This window comes from Hylobates moloch, unplaced genomic scaffold (genome assembly GCF_009828535.3).
Source record: "Hylobates moloch isolate HMO894 unplaced genomic scaffold, HMol_V3 SCAFFOLD_20, whole genome shotgun sequence".
NCBI classification, from domain to species: Eukaryota; Metazoa; Chordata; class Mammalia; order Primates; family Hylobatidae; genus Hylobates; species Hylobates moloch.
Window position 1 is genome coordinate 54,744,622 of NW_026652295.1, and position 23,138 is coordinate 54,767,759.

Consider the following 23,138-nt stretch of genomic DNA (forward strand, 5'->3'; position numbering starts at 1 on the left):
TATTTACAGGTTTGTTTTATAGGTAAACTTGTATCACGGGGGTTTGGGGTACAAATTATTTTGTCACCCAGGTACTAAGCGTGGTAACCGATTGTTATTTTTCTGGTGCTCTCCCTCCTCCCACCCTCCTCCCTCATGCAGGCCCAATGTCTGCTGTTCCCCTATTTGTGCCCATTGGTTCTCATTATTTCATTATTTAGCACCCGCTTATAAGTGAGAACATGCAGTATTTGGTTTTCTGTTCCTGTGTTAGTTCACTAAGCCCTCCAGCTCCATCCATGTTCCTGCAGAGGACATGATGTCATTTTTTTTTTTTTTTTTGGCTGTATAGTGGTCCGTCGTGTATATGTACTACATTTTCTTTACCTAGTCCTGCTTTTTACGATTGTTTTCTAGAAATTGCTTTGCAAAAGTAAAATCACTCCATTAATTCCGCATTCCCTTTGAGTTGATATTTGCAAACATTTAAAGTAACTGATTTAGCTAGTTATCACAGTAAGTTACTCAGAGGCTCAACTTTTCGGTGAGTGATGTATGAAGAATAAAGTGAAAGATCTGCCTGAATTTAATATTTGTAAAAAATGTACTCATAGGTCTTTTAAGAATTTTTTTTTTTTTTTTTTTTTTTTTTTTTTTTTTTGAGACGGAATCTGGCTCTGTCACCCAGGCTGGAGTGCAGTGGCACAATCTCGGCTCACTGCAAGCTCCCCCTCCCGGGTTCACGCCATTCTCCTGCCTCAGCCTCCCGAGTAGCTGGGACTACAGGCACCTGCCACCACGCCCGGCTAATTTTTTGTGTTTTTAGTAGAGACGGGGTTTCACCTTGTTAGCCAGGATGGTCTAAACCATACTACGTTTTCAGGATCGAGAGTGAATTGTTCAAGAAATAGGCATTTGTAGATGAATTTTAACAGAAAGTTCATCTATGAAGTCATATGCATTCATCTGAAGTTACTTAAGTAGAAATATAGCTTCTACTAAGAATTTATTTTGGTGTTTAATTAGCTTCCTTTTGAGCACATTTGTTAAACTTACCTAAGAGAACTTATCTTTGTGATTGGAAAAACTAAGAATCCTGCTTTCTATATTTACATTCCAAAGAAGAATAGAGAAAGGTCAGGTCTAAGTGAGCTGAATAAGCATATATTTTTAAGTTTCAGCTTTTAATTTGACTAAGTGTACTTTCATCAGTCTTTTAAATACATTTTAAAATACAAAATCAGACATGCTTTTAGGAAAACCATATATGTAAAAAAAAAACAAATTTGTGTTAGCTAAATGTTTTTTGCTTTAAGTGGTAACGGTGTTTGGCTTGAAATTTGTATAAAAATATTTTCCCAATAGCCATTAAGCTTGTTGAGCTGAAAGTGACTTTCCTTAATTCTTGATTAATGTTTCTGTTAAGTTTGGAAAATAATGTAACCCAATGATTATACATATAGGGACAAAAATCTGAGAAAAGTTACATACAATTTACTAATAATGTTCCTTCTAGATGCAGCATTTCTGTCTATATTTGTGTAGGATAGATATTAAACGTATTTTTATAAGGCAAAATTCGTGATTTAAACCAAGTCCATTATGTTCCCAAACAAAAGACTAAGATCCTTAACATTTTTGTCTTTATGTAGTCTTCTTCATTAATAATTAAAATTTGTTAACAATTTTATTACATATGCTGATTGTAGAAAAATTAGAAAATAAATATAAAAAAGAAAAAACTCTCCAGACAGAAATAACCACTATTTAACATTTTGATTTATATAGCTTTCTAGATTTTATTCATATATATATTTACAGGATCATTTTCACTTAAAGACTGCAAGTGTTGCTTGGCACAGTGGCTCATGCCTGTAATCCTAGCACTTTGGGAGGCCTAGATGGGAGGATTGCTTGAGGCCAGGAGTTCAAGACCAGCTTGGGCAATACTGCAGGACTCTGTCTTCACAAAAAAATAAGAAAAGCTTGCTAGGAGTGTTGGTACATACCTGTAGGCCCAGCTACTCAGGAGGCCGAAGTGAGCGGATTGCTTAAGTGAGCCCAGGAGGTTGAGGCTGCAGTGAGCTGTGGTCACACCATTGCACTCTAGCCTGGGTAACAAAGTGAGATCCTGTCAGAAAAAAAAATTATCTATCTAATCGATTGATCTATTAGTAGTAATAGAGATGTTGAAATGTAAGTTTAACATTATCATTTCATTGATCATGGGATTTTGTGTCAGGTTGTCATTTCTAGACTTGGACTTTTTGCTGTAACTCTACCAGGATACATTAAAAGATAAACATTGTTCTTTAGAAGTGTTGCTTTACCTGTATATGCTTAACTTTCATGGAGATGTTTCCTCAGGTGTAACCAGTATCCTGAATATGGCTGTCATTTCTAGGATACAACCGAAATTTGCTCTGTGCATGTTTTACCTAAAATTTTAGATTAAAATGTAATGAAGTATACTTGAGAATGTAAGAATTTCATAGTGACTGAACCAGAATCTGCCTTTAAGCTTCTTCTGGCTTTACATCCTCCTTAATTCTATGCAATTCTGGGTATGGAAGAAAACTGATGCAGAGATTGATCTGAAGTATTGGCAAATGGAAGACCTCCAATTTTCCCAATATTTTTCCTAAGGCTTTCCAGTGCTTCTCCTCAACACTGATTGGCTAGCATTGATGGCTTATTCACTGTCAGTATGGACCCTTTAATATTATGTGTTTTATTTAAAGACATTAGTCCAGGGTGACCATAGGAGGTACTTCAAGGAAGATAACCCTGAAGATCCTATAGCTGCTAATACTCAAAATGAAACTTAAAAAAAATAATGATTTTTGCCATGGATCAGAGCCAATTCAATTCTAGCTTGAGAAGTGAATTCAGATCATATCTGAAAGCCTTACCTTTCTTAGAAATTAGGTCCAAAGACCTAAGTGACAATTCAAGTTATGGGCTTTGTGGGAGATGGCAAATCCAGCCTAAGGAAAGCAGTTCTGGAATTTTACAATTTCGCATTAAATTACACGTGAGCATTGTGGCATTAGGGGAATGGTAGAAATTCTCAGTGCTAAGAATTGAGTGGCCCCTTTAACCAGCTACCTTGACCCCCAGACTCAAGATTTATAATGGAAAAATATTGTATGGGCTGGGTGCTGTGGCTTACACCTGTAATCTCAGCACTTTGGAAGGCTAAGGCTGGCAGATCGCTGGACGTCAGGAGTTTGAAACCAGCCTGGCCAACATGGCGAAACCCCATCTCTACTAAAAATACAAAAATTAGCTGGGACACACTTGTAGTCCCAGCTACTCGGGAGACTGAGGCAGGAGAATCGCCTGAATCCAGGAGGCAAAGGTTGCAGTGAGCTGAGATCACACCACTGTACTCTAGCCTGGGTGACAGAGCGAGACTCTGTCTGGAAAAAAAAAAAAATCATATGACTGATAGAGTCTGCCTCATATATACCTAATCTTTTCCCAGTTTAAAACATCTTTCTTTAATACATCCGTTTTCTCAGTTTTAAAGTGCTAGCTTCAAAATTGGCAAAGATTTCAGAGTTGAAGCCCTTGCTTTCTCTACTACTATTCCTTTTCCTCTACTCCTAGCAGATTTCTCCCATATCTGTTTTCATATTGGTAGCCAGAGTTCCTTTTTTTCTTCCTTTTTAAGAAGAAAATAGAACCAGGCATGGTTGCATGTACCTATAGGCCCAGCTACTGTGTAGGATGAGGTGGGAGGATTGCTTGAGCCCAGGAGATTGAGTCCAGCCAGAGGACCTTATCTCTAAAGGAAAAAAAAAAATGGAGAAACTTTCTCCTCAGAAGGAAGAAGAAAGCCCAAAGACAATTCTAAGATGCCTTTTGTTTTCAGCATTAGGGCTTGTGGGTCTTTTCAGCCCTTCAGTGTTGTAAAAGAGAATAAACAGATCAGCAGAATTAATAGGGAATAACAGAGGCAATTCATTGAGACATAACCATATACAAGTTGAGTGTCTTTTACCTGAAATGCTCGGAATCAGAAGTGTTTGGGTTTTAGATATTTTTGGATTTTGGAATATTTGTGTTACAGCTGTTGGTTGAGCATCCCTGATGTGAAAATCTGAAATCTGAAATGCTCCAAGGAATGTTTCCTTTGAGCTTCATACGGGCACTCAAAAAGTTTTGGATTTTAGAGCCTTTTTTTTTTTTTTTTCCAGATTTTTGGATTAGGGAAGCTCAACTTGTACTTAAATAAAATATGTAGGCTACTAATAGCTAAATATAAGAAAAACAATTGTAGTAAATAATGACAATACCAACAGGTTTTAAGACCTCCAAGATGGTAGGCTAGTGATTAATTTTAGAGTGAAGTTGAAGAGATCTAAATGAATGTTTAAATGGCTAAACAACTTATCTTCCTAGTGTTGTATGTTTTGATAGCACGTGAGTATAATTTGAAGGGAGTAAAGTTTTAAGAATATATTTATGTGACTAGTGAATTACTGAAATTTTTTCCTACTGGATATATAATTGCTGTGTTTCTGAATTTAATTTTCATTGACCTTTGCATCAAGAGTATATGCAAAGGTCAGTGAAAAGTATTGCATCAGATTCATTAAGTATGCTTTAAAGTAAACATTAAGAAGGATAAATATTATGTAAAGCTTTTCTGAATGACTATAACTTCAAAAGTAACTTAAAATGGTTTTATTATGGCCTAGAACAAAGTAAAATGATAGTGGAAACATCAGTTCAAGGATAGTTCTTCCTGAGTTAGGATTACCTAAATTTATCCAAAACATGGCCTTCTTCCTGTCCCTAGAATATTCACATTGTTGTTGTGACACAGGAATTTCGGAGAGATGAAAAAATCTGTTGATTTCCTGTCCTCACACCCACATGGCTGCATAAGTGACTTAATGTTTGATTAGGAAATATTTTGTTTGGTTTAAGGGTAGCAACTTGAAATATCTTGATAAATTTTCTGCAGCTTCTAGTCTCCAGACAAATTTAGGCATAAGATATACTTTCTATTTAGAAATGTCAGTCCTTCTCTCAACCTTATAGGAGAATTGTCATAACTGTCTTTTTTTTTTTGGTAGGTAAACAGTAATTTATACCTTGTCCACTTTGCCTGTATGTTAATGTGACCTTGGTTTACCAGGACTTTCAAGCATGACTTTTGCTAAAGTTTAAAATCTAGAAAGTATTATCTCTGTTGAGAAAGTTAGCACACTCTATACCTGTGTTTCAATTTTACCAGCATCTTTAAATTAAAATTTATATTTGTGATCTACGCTAAATTTCCTCCTCAAGGTAGTATCTACATTTTGTAGTTTTTGCAAGGAGTAAATTTAATTTGACCTTTTTTCCCGGTGTTTTAGAAGACAGAGTCTCACTTTGTTGTCACCCAGGCTGGATCATAGCTCTTTGGAGCCTCGATCTCCTGGGCTCAAGCAGTCCTCCTGCCTCAGCCTCCTGAATAGCTAAGACTATAGGCACATGCCACCACGCCCAGCCAAGTTTTTAATTTTTTTGTAGAGACGAGGCCTTGCACTGTTAGCTAGGCTGGACTCCAACTCCTGGGCTCAAGTGAACCTCCTGCCTCAGCTCCCAAAGTGCTGGGATTACAAGTGTGAGCTACTACACTTGACCACTAATTTGCTTTTAAGACAAATTTGTGTTTACTAAGGGATCAAAGTTTAGAAAAATAACTTCCTGTGACTGCCATTTCTAAGGACCTGCATTGCCCTGTAACTTGTAAAAGGATATTTTGAAGTTAGTAGAATGTCACCTACTACCTGGGTGTGAGGCTGTACACTGTCCAAGTAGTCAGAAAGTAAGCTGGGGTTACTTCTATCTAAAGTGGTCCTATAAACAGTCCCTACTGCAAAGGCGTAGCCTCATACTGAAAATACCAATTTGGCCTTTTTATATATGCCTACTTCAGTATAACTTCTGTCTACTTCTAGAAGTCATACCTGCTGTTTGACTTGGCCAGTGCACCACTATCCCACTTTAGATAAAAATTGGGTTGTACATATGTGACTGATTTGCCCAAAGAGTGATATTTTATTTGTAACCAATCATTCTGGTAGAAAAAGCCAGGGAAGGCCGGGCGTGGTGGTGCATGCCTATAATCCCAGCACTTTGGGAGGCCAAGGTGGGCAGATCACCTTAGGTCAGGAGTTCGAGACCAGCCTGGCCAACAGGGAGAAACCCCATCTCTACTAAAAATACAAAAATAGGTGGGTGGTGGCATGGGCTGCAATCTCAGCTACTCAGAGGCTGAGGCAGGAGAATCACTTGAACCTGGGAGGCAGAGGTTGCAGTGAGCCGAGATCGCGCCACTGCACTCCAGCCTGGGTGACAGAGCAAGATTCCGTCTCAAAAGAAAAAAAAAGCCAGGGAAGATCTATTATTTTTCTTTTCTTAAAATAGACTTTTTTAAAAGAGCAGTTTTAGGTACACCGTAAAATTGAGCAGAAAGTACAGTCAGACAGTGTCCACTTACCTCCTCCCCTCCCACCCCTCCATGCAAAACCTCCAGTATCCTCATTGGAAACCACAGGATACGTTTGTTTCAATCTATGAACCTCCATTAACACATTCTGTGCTTCTCGTCTCTAGAAAAATTTAGGCATAAGATACACTTTCTGTTTAGGAATGTCAGCCCTTCTTTCAACCTTGTAGGAGGAGAATTGTCATTACTGTCTTTTTTTTTTTTTTTTGGTAGGTAAACAGTAATTTATAAGTTGTCCACTTTGCCTGTACGTTAATGTGACCTTGGTTTACATTAGGGTTTGTAGCTTACATTAGGGTTCACACTTGGTGTTATACATTCTCTAGGCTTTGACAAATGTGTAATGACATGTATCTGTCATTGTAGTATCACTGAAAATAGTTAGACTGCCCTAAAAATCTTGTGTGCCCTGCCAGTTTATCCCTCCTCCTTGACTGTCCCCTGTCAATCACTGATCTTACTATAGTTACTGTAGTTTTGCCTTTTCCAGAATGTGATATGTGGCCATACAGTATGTAGCCTTTTCAGATTGGCTTCTTTCACTTAGTAATCAGGTACTTTTAAGGTTCTTCCATGTCTTTTCACAGCTTGATAGCTCAATTCTTTTTAGCATTGAATAATGTTCTATTGTCTGAATATACCAAAGTTTATCCATTCACCCATTGAAGGACATCTTGGTTGCTTCCAAGTTTTGGCACTTATGATACAGTTGCTGTAAACAGCTGTGTGCAGATTCTTGTGTGGACATAAGTTTTCAGTTCATTTGAGTAACAACCAAGAAGTCCAATATGTTTAGTTTTGTAAGAAACTGCCAAACTGTTTTTCAAAGTGGCTATACCATTTTGCATTCCAAGCAGCAGTGAAATGAGAGTTGGCTCTTGCTGCACATCCTTGCTAACATTTGATGTTGTCAGTGTTTTAGATGTGGCCATTCTAATAGATGTCTATTGGTATCTCATTGTTTTATTATATACTTCCCTAATGACATATGTTGATCTTTTCATATGCTTAATTTGTCATCTGTATGTCTTCTTTGGTGAGGTGTCTGTTTGGCTATTTCCCCATTTTTAAGGCAGGCTGTTCATTTTCTTATTGTTTAGTGTTGAGTTCTTTGTATATATTGGATTACAGTCCTTTATCATATGTGTCTTTTGCACATATTCTCCCAGTCTGTGGCTTGTGTTCTTATTTGTTTGACATTGTCTTTTGCAGAGAAGTTTTAAGTTCGAATGAAGTGCAGCTTATCAATTATTTTTTTCAAGGACCGTGCTTTTGCTCCTGTATCTAAAAAGTCATTGTCATGCACAAGGTCATTTAGATTTTCTCCTATGTTATCTTTTAGGAGTTTTGTAGTTTTGTATCTTGTATTTTGTTCTGTGATTCATTTTATGTTAATTTTTGTGAAGGGTGTAAGGTCAGGGTCTAGATTCATTTTTTTTGCGTGTGGATATCTACTTGTTCAAACACCATTTGTTGGAAAGACTGTCTTTTCTCTGTTGTGTTGTTTTTGCTCCTCTGTCATAGATCAGTTGACTTTATTTATGTGGGTCTATTTCTGGACTCTGTTGTTTCATTGATCTGTTTGTCCCTTCTTTTGACAGTACCACACAGTCTTGATTACTGTAGCTTTATGATAAGTTTTGAAGTCAGTTAGTGTCAGTCCTATGACTTTGTTCTCCTTCAGTACTGAGTTGGCTAATAGGAGTTTTTTGCCTCTCCATATACACTTCAAAATGAGTTTGTTGTTATATACAAAATAATGTTAGGATTTTGATTGTGATTGCATTGAATATATAGATCAAGTTAGGAGAACTGACATCTTGACAATAGTGAGTCTTCTGTCTGTGAACATGAAATATCTCTCCACTTCTTGAGAGGTTCTTTGATACAAAATCAACTACAAAAGTCAGTATCATCTCTATATACCAATAACAGTTAAGCTGAAAACCAAATGAAGGATATAACCCCATTTACAATAGCCACACAAAAAAATTGAATACCTAGGAATACACCTAACCAAAGTGTGAAAGATCTCTATGAGGAAAACTACAAAACACTGCTGAAAGAAATCATAAATGACAAGCAAGGGGAAAAACATTCCATGCTCATGGGTGGGAAGACTCAATATCATTAAAATGGCCATTCTGTCCAAAGCATTCTATAGATTTAACACTGTTCTTATCAAACTACCAATGTCATTTTTCACAGAAGTAGAAAAAACTATTCCAAAGTGTACATGTAACCAAAAAGCCTGAATAGTCAAGGCATTCTTAAGCAAAAAGAACAAAGCCAGAGACATCACATTACCTAATGTCGAATTATACTACAAGGCTACAGTAACCAAACCAGTATGGTACTGTTATAAAAATAGACACACAGACCAATGGAATAAGTTAGGGAACCCAGGAATAAAGCAGCACAGGCACAACCAACTCACCAACTCGTGTTCAACAAAGTCGACAAAAATATACAATCGAGAAAGGATACTCTATTCAATAAATGATGCTGGGCAAACTGGCTGAGCATATGCAGAAGTGTAAAATTAGACCTCTCACCATATATAAAAATTAACTCAATGGATTAAAGACTTCAATGTAAGACCTGAAACTATAAAAATTCTAGAAGAAAACCTAGGAAATACTCTTCTAGACATTGGCTTAGGCAAAGAATTTATGGTGAAGACCCTAAAAGCAAATAGAACAAAATCAAAAATAGAAAAATGGGACTTAATTAAACGAAAGAGCTTCTGCACAGCAAAAGAAACTATCAACAGAGCTAACAGACAACCTACAGAATGGGAGAAAATATTTGCAAAGTATGCACCTGACAAAGGACTAATATCCAGAATTTATAAGGACTTAAATGAATCAACAAGGAAAAAAACCAATTCCATTGAAAAGTGGGCAAAGGCCATGAACAGACACTTCTGAAAAGACAACATACAAGCAGCCAATAAACATGAAAAAATGCTCAATATCACTAATCATCAGAGAGATGCAAATCAAAATCACAATCAGATACCATCTCACAGCAGTCAAAATGGTTATTTCTAAAAAGTCAAAAAGTAACAGATATTGGCAAGGTTCTAGAGAAAAGGAAACATTTATACACTGTTGGTGGAAATGCAAATTAGTTCATCTCCTGTGGAAAGCAGTTCAGAGATTTCTCAAAAAACTGAAAATAGAACTATGATTCTACCCAGCAATCCCATTACTGGGTATATTATCCAAAGGAAAATCCTGGGCATAGTGGCTCACACCTGTAATCCCAGCATTTTGGGAGGCTGAGGCGGGAGGATCACTTGATCCTAGGAGTTTGAGACCAGCTTGAGCAACACAGCAAGCCTCCATCTCTACAAATAATTTAAGTTACCCAGGTGTGGTGGTGTGCACCTGTAGTCCCAGCTAGTCAGGAGGCTGAGACAAAAGGATTGCTTGAGCCTGGCAGGTCAGGGCTGCAGTGAGTTGTGATTGTGTCACAGCACTCCAGGCTGAGTAATGAAATGAGACCCTGTTTCAAAAATAAATAAGTTATTTCACCAAAAAGACACATGTATGTTCACAGCAGCACTATTCACAGCAGCAAAGACATGTAATCTACCTATGTGCCCATCATCAGTGGATTGGATAAAGAAAATGTGGTATATGTACACTGTGGAATACTATACAGCCGTAATAAAGAATGAAATCATTATGCAAAGGTGCAGCAACATGGATGCAGCTGGAAGCTGCTACCCTAAGCAAACTAATGCAGAAACAGAAAAACAAGTACCACATGTTCTCATTTATAAGTGGGAGCTAAATCTTGGGTTCACATGGAGAGTAAGTTGGGAACAAAAACACTGGGGACTCCAAAAGGAGAGAGAGAGGGTAGAGGGACAAGGGCTGAAAAACTTCCTGTTGGATACTATGTTCACTCTCTGGGTGATGGGATCAGTAGAAGGCCAAACTTCGGCACCATGCAGTATACCCTTGTAACAAACCTGCACATGTACCCTTGAATGTGAAATAAAAATGAAAAAAAAAGTTTTATGCGTTATTTCATCAGAGTTTTGTAGTTTTCTTCATAAAGATGTACACATTTTGTTATATTTATACCTAAGTATTTCATCTGGAGGGAGTACTAATGTACATGGTGATTTTTTAACTTCAAATTCCACTTGTTCATTACTGATATATATGAAATCAGTTGACTTGTGTATTAACCTTGTATCCTGCAACCTTGCTATAATTGCTTATTAGTTCCAGGAATGATTTTGTTAATTATTTTGAATTTTCTTTTTTTTTTTTTTTTTTTTGAGACGGAGTCTCGCTCTGTCGCCCAGGCTGGAGTGCAGTGGTGCAATCTCGGCTCACTGCAAGCTCCGCCTCCTGGGTTCACGCCATTCTCCTGCCTCAACCTCTCCGAGTAGCTGGGACTACAGGTGCCCACCACCACGCCCGGCTAATTTTTTGTATTTTTAGTAGAGACAGGGTTTCACCGTGGTCTCGATCTCCTGACCTCGTGATCCGCCTGCCTCGGCCTCCCAAAGTGCTGGGATTATAAGCGTGAGCCACCGCTCCCAGCCTTGAATTTTCTACATGGATGCAAACAAAGAGTTTTATTTCTTCCTTCGCAATCTGTATATCTTTTATTTCTTTTTCTCATCTTACTTCATTAGCTAGGACTTCTAGTACAATGTTGTGAGTGGCAAGAGGGGATGTCCTTGCCTTGTTCCTTATCTTAGTGTGAAGACTTTCTGTTTCTCATCATTAAATGTGTTGTTAGCTGTAGGTTTTTTGTAGATGATCTTTATAAAGTGAAGAAAGTTCCCTTCTATTCTTACTTTGCTGAGAGTTTTTATCATGAGTGGGTGCTGAATTTTTTTAAATGCTTTTTCTGCATCTATTATTATAGGATCATATGTGAGGGCCCCTCTATGGCTGGCTCCCCCTGGAGTTTTTAACTCTCAGGCTCGTCCACTCTAAGCATCCATTAGAGTTTAGTTTCCTATGGAGGTTCCTGCTAGAAGGTTTCTGCTTTAGTAAGTTGATGTTCTTTATTTACCTCTCTCTCTCCAATTTTAGGGGTCGGCGCTTTGCCTGATGACCCCACCTCTCTGACAGATCTAAGAAGAGTTTATTCTTCAGCTTTTAAGTGAATAAAGATAATAAATGTCCTAGCAGCTTGTTTGTCTAACTTCTTGAAAACCAAAGATGCTGGTGGATAATTGACAGACCTACAAAATACCACAGAAAACCTACAATACACAAAATAGGTTCTTATAACTCAAGTAAATGGTTCTTTAGTATAGTAGCTGTTTGATGAATGGATGCATGTTATCCAAATGCTAATTTTGTTAATTAAAAGGAATGAAAATTATTTTTCTGTTATAGGAGAATGTTAAACGTAAAGACCATATTGATCATCAAAAGGATAAAGTTGCTTTAACTCTGGCTCGTCTAGCCCGCCATGTTGAAGTGGAGAAACAGCAGAAAGAAGAGAAGAATAGAGCATTCAGAGTATGCGGCTATTTTAATTGGTATTTTATATAATTAAACAATTATAATAAAGTTGGTAAAGAGAAACCTTCAATCAAAAAAAGATATGATTTAATCAAAGCTCAGTATGTACCCTAGATAGCTCATGAATTTAGTAGTAATTCATAATAGCTTTTTACATCTATTTTTAGTTTGTTGGATTCTTATCTGTATATAGGAAAAGAAGAAAAAATAGAATTAACTGAGTGGACTTCATTTTTGAGAATTAAAAATCATAGATTTCTCAAAGCAGATGAACAATGAACAAGTTTCTGGTTATTTTATCATACAAGTGAAAAGAGTTTATCAGGGCTTTTATAGATATAAGCTGTTGAAAGATTATTTTCTACTGGATAGAACCAGATTGCTTTCTCAACTTTTAGCTTATCCTTCCAAATTAAATCCATTACTACTAAAAGGAAGAAATTTGAAGCAGGTTTGTAGATGAGCTGCTGTGTGGAAATGAAGCCCATTTTTAGAATCTTGCATGATATAAATTTTTTCCTTGACTGCTTTAGAAGGCCCCAAATGAAATTACTTAAAGAATTCCCTCAGTGGTGACAAATGTCCTTCAGGAGCAGAATGTTGATACATTGGGTAAAAAACTCCATACTGAAGTATAAAATTGGAAATTTAAATCCACCAGCTGTTTAGATTTCAGTAGATCACTAGTTTTATAGACTTCGGGTTTCATTCTGTGAATGGACAGTTTAGAGATTCTCTCAGGTCAGAATAAGCTCTGTGATTTTGTAATTTTAACATGCATGTTTTTGATTCCTTATTCCATTGGTTATTATAAAGTAATTTGTGTATTTCTGTAGCATCCTAATCTGTTATAAAATGGTCTTTAAATTTAGAAATAAGCTAGCTTGGGGGCTTTTACTTTATGATGTAATATCAATTAAATTAGACTATGGTATTCTAATTGTATGTTTTAAATGCTTACTGCATATATACATATATACACACACACACATAATGCAAACACAGACAGTATTATTTTTATCCTGGCAGAAACATTATTCAATTTTAAGGAAGTTCCCCGCCCGCCCTAGAACTATAGGTATGTTGTTTGATTTTTTTATGTGTCAAATCTCTTTGACGGAGGGATCATTTGCAAACTGTCTTACTTTCCCTCAGATTTCCTAAGTGATGCTAGCTTCTTTTCCCAGGCAGTCTTAATGGCTACATAGATAATAAAGTTTTTGTGATGAGCTCAGAATCTTGTATAGTCACTGTGACAACTAAGTTTTTTCTCCAGGGTAGTTTCAGCCTCCACCCATGTAAATGGTCATTCATTTTATTAAATACTTTACATTGAAGATTTTTTTTGAAATTTTGAAATTTTTAATTTTTCGTTTAACCAGTTGGAAAGAATATATTTGTCTAGATTTCATTCTTCTTTAAGGAAGAAAATGACTCACATAGCAAGCTCATTGCTTGCTATCCAGCCATAATTTTGTTTTTCTTACTTGATTCCCTTTATGGATTACTTATTTTTTAAAAGTAGATGACAAAAAAAAAAACAACAACAACAAAAACCACCCAGAAAGGAAGATATTGAAACTGAAATATAAATAATTTTTGAAGAATTCTAGTGAATGATAATTCTGGCTAAAAATAGACACTATAGAAAATGTCTTTCAACTGTTGTAGGCTTTGTGAATTGTTGGTGTCTTCATTATTAAAGGAAGTTATCTTACTTTTGTGCTGGAGAGGTTTCAAAGAAAAAAAAGGAATATTCATTAAAATCTTCACTGGAGCCAGACCTGGTGGCTCATGCCTGTAATCCCAGCACTTTGGGAGGACAAGGCAGACAGATCACCTGGGGTCAATAGTTTGAGACAAGCTTGGCCAATATGGTGAAATCCCGTCTGTACTAAAAATTAAAAAAAAATTAGCCAGGTGTGGTGGCACATGCCTGCAATCCCAGCTACTTGGGAGGCTGAGGCAGGAGAATCACTTGAACCCAGGAGTCAGAGGTTGCAGTGAGCCAAGATCATGCCACTGCACTCCAGCCTGGTCGACAGAGTGAGACTCTGTCTCAAAAAAACAAAACAAAACAAAAACAAAAACAAAATCTTCACTGGATACTTTACTTTCAGAGATCACGTGTTGGGCTGATCATTTGACTGGCTACCAGCTTTGTGTATTGATATTCCAGGAGTTAAGGTGACTTGCAAGAAAAGTTTTTGAAAGTTGCTTTGTGATAGAGAAAAAGGGTGGCTAATTTTAGGATGATTTCATTAAGTGTTTTTTGAGCATTGACTATGCATGTTCATAGAGTTCAAATTCTATTGTAAGAAATGCCAGAGAACTTGAAAAAAAACTGTTTAATTTTAATTATTGGAAATTGTTAAAATAAGTATGCTAGTAGTTGGTATGTAGTAATATTTAATCTCAGTTATATTACTTTAATTGAAGGGTTTTTATTGTAATGGATTCTTACAAGGAAATTTGATAAATGGTCTAATTTAATACATAAGATGTCTTAGGATATATCTGTCAGGGGCTATTGCTTTCTTTGGATAGGCTAACTTTGATTTTACTATTGTTTGTTTCTTATTGTATGTTATTCAGTATAGTGATCCTGTAGGATACGCTTTGAAAAAGTATTTGGTGATTTATGAAGTTGGGATATTGCATACTCTATGTATGAAAACTACAGTGCACATTAGCACTTTAGGGCTTTAGTAGTCCTACATGAAAGTAACCTTTTAAATTTTGTGTTAAAACCAGTGTTTCTATACTTAATTTGATTACAGAGAATTTTTAAAAATGTATATAATGCATATTAACATTCATGAGAAGTAGTATTCCATGGCTGTAATTTGAACAATGTTATGTAGATTTTCTTCAGATTAAAATCTTGATCCACTTTTTCGCCTCACTTATCCTTCCTGATAGAAAACCCTGTTACATTAATAACTAGGCCATACATTATTATGGTTTATATCTTACAAATCCAGTGTTTCTGACTCTGATTCCTTTTGAAGTACATGTAAATCTTTTTAAGAGGCAGTATGATTATACTCGTTAGTGCATGAATTCTAGAATCAGATTGCCAGAGTTTGAATTCTGACATTGTTATATATCCTTGGGCAATTTATTTGACCTCTCTGTACCTCAGGTTTTTCATCATAAAAGGGGAAACAATAATACCTAAAATCTAAAGTCTTTTTAAAACTGCCTCACACATGGTTAGTGGCCAATAAGTATTAATTTTAACACACATGATTGGAAAATACACAAATAGTTTTATGGATAATATGACTAGAAAGATTTAGGCTTTTAGCAATACAGAGCATCTGGTTCAGCATTGTCATTGGCCTGCTGCCTGCTGTAAACAAAGATTTATTGGAACACTGCTACGCTCACTTGTTTACATATTGTCTGTGGCTGCTCTCCTGCTGCAATGGCAGAGTTGAGTAGTGGCAGTAAAGACTCTATGGCCTGCAAAGCCATAATGAAATATTAACTAGCCCTTTGTGGAAAAGTTTGTCAACCCTTGGTCTAGGTGGCAACAAATGTTTTATACTGGCACATATTAAGTGCTAATGAGTTATGTTATTAATATTACTCAGTGAACAAATACTTATTAGGCTCCTTCTGTATGTTTCAGATTAAATATGGAAAATTGGAAAAAATACATAAAACTTTAAAAATGAAAATAATCCTTTACATGGAAATTCCTAGAGGTAGCCTTAATAACTTTTAATACATCTATTTTCAGGCTTTTTTTTTCCTCTGCAGATATAGTTGCACGTGGATTGAAATTATTCTTTGTTTATATTTTGCCTCATTTGTTTAATACAATTTGGCAACCTACTTGATATCCAAAGTATATTCCCACACCTTTGAAAAATTTGGTTAATGTTTTTAATGACGTCCATCAAATGTACATACCATAATTTACTTAAACCATACCCTGTTGTTAGGGGTGTAGGTTGTAGTAAATTTTGTGCAATAACACTGGTATACCATCTTAGAGCATGCATTTTTATTTTGATGTATTTCTTTGTCATAAATTTCTAGATGTGGAGTTCTGGGGATAAAAAGTAATCAGTATTTTCTGATCACTAATGTGTCAAAATCCTTTTCTCAACGAAAACAGGGTAGTAATCTTAATTGAGTTTTCTCTTAATGTCTTCAGGAAAAAATTGATTTTCAGCATGCTCATGGGTTACAAGAATTGGAATTTATTCGAGGACATTCTGATACAGAAGCAGCAAGACTGTGTGTGGACCAGTGGCTAAAAATGCCAGGTATTCTTTAGAAATTACACTAAGGTTACCTAGCTTCCCCAAAGCCTTAAGGCAGAAAGTACATCTGTTTTATGCTGTTGCTAATAAGCATATAAGGTATTAGATTTTGTTTCAGTGATACTAATATCACCTCATAATGGCCTACTTTATAATGGCCTGCTTTGCCCATTGTCTTTCTTCTTTGGCACAAGTATATTTGAGTATAAGCAATATAGGTCGTACCTGAGCTCATTAGATTCTACTCATTTATTCATTTATATATTTAATAGTTATTGCATGAAGTAGTACATATGTCTATGGGAGGTGTGTAACAGATTATTTGAGGTCAGAAAAAGCTTCTCTAAGGAAATGGAATTTAAACTGAGATCTAGAGGATTCATGTTTACTTATTTATTCATCAGTGCAGCCTATGTAGATATTTAATAAGGAAGCATCCTCATAGACTTGTCAAAACATTGGGTAGCTTCTTCATTACTAACTCTTTGCAGATCTGAGATTCCTTGAAGAGTTGCTGTGGAACATTTCTTACTCCACCAGATAATTTGGTGGAATTTTCAAGAGCCAGTAGGAGAGTCCCACCATGACAACTTTCCTGTCTTGTCTTGAAGAATATCTACTGAGCCTTTAAAGGGTTAGGATATCCACAGAAACCGTAGCTGTGGATTTAATCCAACAAAGTTTAATTACAAAAGGTCATAGAAATATCTATGCATGCAATGCTTAACTTTGTTGAACCTAGGTATCTTGGATTCTAAAGTTAGTTTTCAAGGGCTTTCCTTTGAATGGAATCAAATTGCCACTTATAAAAGAATTCTAATAATTTATATTTATTGGTATTTAGCAGTTCATTCCATTTGATACCTGACATAATTGATGTTTTAGACACTTGGCCACCCCCTGAAACTATATTTTCTCATTATCAACCTGCTTATGCCTCGCAAACTCCCCTCTTGCCCCCAAAAACCTTTTTCTTTGTTTTCTTCTTACTTGCCTGTGGGGTTTATACATGGCCAACTAGGGATTGCTGAGTGAATATGGTTATTGTATATCATGTGCAATTATGTGATAAGCTTATCTGGATTTATTCTATATAAGTTTGGTTGCTCAGCCATCTATGATCTCAATACTTTATTCATTTCACTAATACAGTATTTATTATGTTGGATTGATCCGTTTATATGTCTGTCTCTTCCACCCAGCTATATGCTTCTTGGGCACAAAGACCAAATCTTAGTAATACTTTTTAGTATCGCTTCCTTAAAAGAATGCTCAGCATAGAGATACTCAATAAATGTTGGTTGAATTTTTATAGAGGTAGGCTATAAATATTTGCATAATGAACACAGAAAGGAAGCCTAGAACTTGGGTTCCAAATCTGACTGTTATTAAACAAAAAAATTTTATGGCACTCCAGATCTACTTTGGCAAAAGACACATAGAAAATATGGTAAATGGTTTTGCCTCTTGGGGTGTTTTTTGAAAGCTTTTAGTTTAAAAAATCCCTCTTCATGTACGTTCAGTTCTCAGTGGAAGAAGTTAATGACTAGCTCAGTCGTGTCATCTTTGCTGCATCAGAATATTCTGGGACCTTTTAAACAGATGCCTACACCTCATTATCTCCAGAGATCCTTCTAGGGCATCTGTACTTTTGGGAAAGATCCCTAGGTGGATAGGAAAATGGTCTAGAACTAGAAGACTTTATCATCTCTAGGTCTCTTCTAAAAATTATCTCATTAGTCTGACACTTTCAAGTCCTATATAGAATGGTAGTTGGGCCAGTAATAATGCCCTTCAAGCTTAATATCTGGCCTCCAGATTGTCAGAATATTGTAATGCATTGTAAATTGAATCTTGAGCATCTGTTTATGTATTTCCCTGAGCAGGTCAAGTGGGATCAAATGAGTTATTTAGCTGTGTCTTTATGGTACTTTCAAGATTAGTGTTTTCTCTGCCTTTCAGTACTGGCTTTTTGATGGCTGATAAGCTTAAGCCTGGAGTTAAGGTCTGTAGTTACGCTCTTTTTTGTGTGATGGGCTCAGCTTTTTGCTTGGTCTCTGAGGCAATGTAAAAATAAAGTTTGGAATCTGTTGCTTGAACAGCTATGTAGTATTGGGCTATATTTGGTATGGTGCTATTCCATAAATGGGCTTTAGAGAGTGCTGAGATCCTTTAAGAGCGTATAGCTGGGGAAAAGAGAGGAATCACAGTTCTCTTTAATTATAGAGAGTTGAGAGTCTACTTCTCAGTAGCATTAAAGGACTCATTCAATCTATTTCAAAATACAGTACTCAGCTGTTATAATTCAGTTCTTTCATTAGAAGTATTTTAAGTACCTTATTTATAATTATTCTAATGATGGACTATACATTCCTTATGGGTTTTTAGAGTTGGCCGGTTTGCATAAATTTGAATACTTGGTATTATAATTTTTAAAAATGCTGTCTGTACTATTTAAGAAAAAAGCTGTTTAAATCTCTGTATTTTGCCTTTCCATGGGGAAGCCTCCCCACCCCTCCACCCAGGAAGTGGCTTCTCCAACTTTATTTTTATCCAGAGCCACTATTTATAGCTAAATAAAGGTCCTGATAGGAAACATCTGGAATGTGGGTAGACAATTATAAAAGTTGTCATAATTCTTACTACATTAAGAATGTTAAAGATAAAGTATATTGCCATTTTAATGCCTTGTTAAGACTAAAATATGATTAATTCCATGCTCTCCGTTATTTGTTGTCAGAACATATTTATAAACATTTTGACAGTTTGATAGAAGTATTCCCCCAATAAAGACTAAAAGAGAGGAAAAGCAATTAAAACCTTAATCATATATAACCATTTGGGGATTTAAAAATCATATTGTCTTAAGGGAATAATTCTATTTAAATGCTTAGGGGCTTTGTAAAAAATTCAGTAAAGATAAATATTTAGCTTTTTGTTGTATGAAATACTCAAAGCATTTGAGTGAAATAGTCCACAAGAGATAGTAATAAAAGAGAGAGTAATCAAACTGTCTGTGAATCAGAATACTTGTGGTTGTTTTGCAATTGTTTTTTATACAACCTAACTCTTTAAATTTTTCTTCATATATCATGTGTTGGGAGTTGCCCTGAGGACATTTGGCTGGGGGATTAATCTACAAGTTGTGTGACCTTAAGATCAAAATTATAAAGAAAGAAAGGGATGAAAAATGGATCAGGATAAAGGAGGATTAATTAATTAAGAGAAGAAAATGGTGGACAAACTGTTTCCTAATTGGCTTTTTAAAGGGAAAAAGAGAAGGGACAAAATAGGATAAGTGGAAAGGGGAGAGGTATCAACAATAAGTAAATCTCTGCTTTGTGTTCTATAAATGTGTTATCCCTTTCACTTGTATTACTTGATGTCTAGACTGGAGCTGATTGATCAGTGGCTTGATTCCTCAGAAAATAACACACGTATCCTCCTTGCCTCTCTGCTTTCTTCACTCCATCCTCTCTACCCCAGTTACATTGTGTAATATAATTTCCATAGAGCTCAGACCCTCTATAATAGCTAAATTTATAACACAGTTAAAATAGTTAAAAGAGAAAATAAGAATTGGAGGAAAAGATCTGGCTGGGCACAGTGTCTCATGCCTGTAATCCCAGCACTTTGGGAGGCCAAGGTGGGAGGATCGCTTCAGGCCAGGAGTTTGAGACCAGCCTGGGCAACACTGAGAGACCCTGTCTCTACAAAAAATAAAAATATTAGCTGGGCATGGTGGCATGTGCCTATAGGCCCACCTGCTCAAAATGAAGGAAGTAGGGGCGTAACCTTCTAATGCATTTGGTCTTTAACATTTTTTAGCTGTTGAGCTTAAAGAAAAGGATTTCTTTTTCCCTAAAGGGAATGCTACTTGGAGCTGGGCATGGTGGCATGCTCCTGTAGTTTGAGCAACAGCAGGAGAATTGATTGAGCCTGGGAAATACAGCAAGATGCCCATCTCAAAAAAAAAAAAGAGAGAGAATGCTACTTGGTGATATTAAGGGCTTTTTTTGGTCACAACTTATTTACTTTTAGGTTATTATATCTTTTATAAGAGAGGTTTTAAACAATTATAATTAGGATCATCCAGCTGATGCTACATCATAATTTTCATTGTTTTGTCCTAATTTTGATCACTAGCCCAAAGGATAAGTGTCTGAAATAATAACCTAAGAATTCATATTCTGATGATGCAGGACTCAAAACAGGCACAATTAACTGTGGAACAAAAAGTTCATTCCGAAGAGGAGGCCAAACGCGGGTGTCTGGGAAACCAATTTTATGTCCTATCATGCACTGTAACAAGGAGTTTGACAATGGGCACCTTCTCTTAGGACATTTGAAAAGGTAAGTAGGATATTCAGAATAGTGAATGCTGAGGATCTAGTGAGCTACCAAGTGATTTCGTAAAATGAAAGCATAATGCGCCTTTGCCATTATGATTATATAGCTTTATATTCCAAACTCAAATTATTTTGTGCCATTATGATATAATTTTTTTCATAACTGGTGAAGTCGGATTCTTCTAGTGGGTGTAGCTTTTAGCTTTATGGGTATAGCTTTTAAATATTTTTTTTCCCTGATATGGCTTATAAAGTTCTAAACAGACTTTTTCCATCGAAATCCAGATAGGTTAGTTTTAGAGAAATACAGCCCATAAATGTAAATTTCAAGACAAGGAGCATGTACAGACATTTGGTCTAGCCTGAAGAAAGGTAATAGGCATTACAAAATAAATGTTAAAAGCAAACTGACGTAAGCAAAATTAATAATAAAAATTCTATTTATTGAAACCCATTTTATCAATTTACTGAGTTTGGTGGTGTTTTTTGTTTTTTTTTTTGAGACAGGGTCTCACTCTGTCACCCAGGATGGAGTGCAGTGCAGCTTCCACCTCCTGGGCTCAAGGGATCCTCCCATCCTCCCATCTCAGCCTCCTGAGTGGCTGGGACTACAGGTGTGCGCCACCACACCCAGCTAATTTTTGTATTTTTTGCAGAGACGTGGCTTTGCCATGTTGCCCAGGCTGGTCTTGAACTCCTGAGCTCAAGCAGTCTGCCCACCTCAGCCTACCAAAGTGCTGGGATTACAGGTGTGAGTCACCGCGCCCAGCTAGTTTACTAAATTTTTGAATAGTGGAGCTTGAGAAAGTAGATATCAAGGGAAGGTTGTATTAAACATTCAACTCCGCATAGCCTCTCTTTCTAATAGTTGAAGAATGGGAAATTGAGAGTTTGGGGCTCTCAGCCGTTGTCTTTTCCATATGTCTCACCCCACTTATGCCTTACCTTATCAAGAGAAGCTTCTAGAGGGAGTTGTAGCATTCTATAAAAAACCAGGTAAAGTCAAAGCTGGACCTGGGGTCGGGGAGGGAACAAAATTTGATAGCATACTATATCTTAGCTAAAGTGCTCCAGGCAGTTTAAAATAATGCAGATTTATTAAATGGTAAAAATGAACATTAAAAGCCATTATGGGAAACAAGTGTACTAGAAATCTTAGCATGATATTATTATTGCAGTGATTTATTTAAAGTTAGTTGTGAGTCTTATGGTAACCAAGGCAAGAAGTAAAGGATGCTGGACTTATAATTTTCAAACGAGAAGTTTACCAGTTTGGTAAGAAATGTCTAAATCTATTTTACCGGATATTTAGTACATATGAAATCTTGCACTAACTGTTGGTCACTATCTGAGGGAATTGCTGAGCATATGGGAACCACTTGATATTTACTGTATATGAAGCACATTACTTAATATTTCAGTAGAAAAGTGCAAAGTTCTGAATGTGTTTGTGTATGTGTTTAGCTTCACAAATGAAGCGACTTAGTTGTTTCCCTAGAATGTGGATTTATCTAATATTACCTCTTACCTCTTTTGCTGAGTAGGTTTGATCACTCTCCATGTGATCCAACAATTACACTGCATGGACCTTTCCTCAGCTCCTTTGCTTGTGTAGTATGTTATAAAAAATTTGTTTCTCAACAGCAATATAGAGATCACCTTTTTGATAAGGTAAGAGCATGTCCTAAATTAAAAGTATTATTTTTCTAGATAGCCATGGAGTTAAGTGTAGGTTTTTTCATGCTGTTCTTAAGCTTGTGATTACCAGTGATACACATAAGTATCAAAACTGTAATTGTCAATTGAAAATAAAATGATTTGGGCCATTTAGTTATTATAGGCAGGTAAACTTGATACCTTACAGTCAGCAGTCCTAGAGATTATCATCAAAATCCTTTCATGGAGTTGCTCTATGAAATTAAATTACCTCGTTCAAGATGCTCTGAGCGAGTCACTTGATGAGAACCAGAACCCTGTTCTTAAGTCCACTATCTTTCACTGCTTGTTGAAATGTTGGAGCCATATAGTAAATGACAAGTTATTAATGCCAGTTTTAAGGAATATAACTAGTATTTAAAAAGCTATGTTATATAATTCTAAGTCAGTGTTAAATCTTAAGAGACAGGAGTTGATTCATGGATATGCAAATCCATGTAATACAGAACTCTAATGGGTTTTTACCATATTTGATAGTAGATAACTTTAATGACTTATTAACATTGCAGAAGTAATGTATGTTCATTATGGAAAATTTTAAAAATATTAACAAAAAGACAAGAAATCATCCTTAATCTCACAGAGATAAGGACTGTGATTAAGATTTTGATATATGTGTTTTTAGTATTTGTCTATGTATAGATAAATGTTTTTACATAAGATAAGATATCTAAATTGTTTTGTGATTTAAAGCAGTGTTGCAAACGTAAAAGCTTAAATATTCATGGAATCAATGCATACATTTCTACATTTTAAATCAATGAATAGTTTTCTTCTGTATGAATATAGTATTAATAAATTTCCC

At 36.0% G+C, this 23,138-nt stretch overlaps 1 protein-coding gene across 4 annotated transcripts in view; it reads left to right on the top strand.

The window, feature by feature from the left end:
- ZNF451 (zinc finger protein 451) overlaps positions 1–23,138 on the top strand; it is a 78,244-nt gene that overhangs the window by 20,771 nt on the left and 34,335 nt on the right. For 3 of the 4 annotated variants that reach the window (XM_032141060.2, XM_032141061.2, XM_058432528.1), the window contains 4 exons: positions 11,863–11,988; positions 16,160–16,271; positions 20,471–20,621; positions 22,162–22,288. In XM_032141060.2, coding sequence (XP_031996951.1) covers positions 11,863–11,988; positions 16,160–16,271; positions 20,471–20,621; positions 22,162–22,288 — 516 coding nt within the window. The other variant, XM_058432527.1, reaches the window with a different exon arrangement.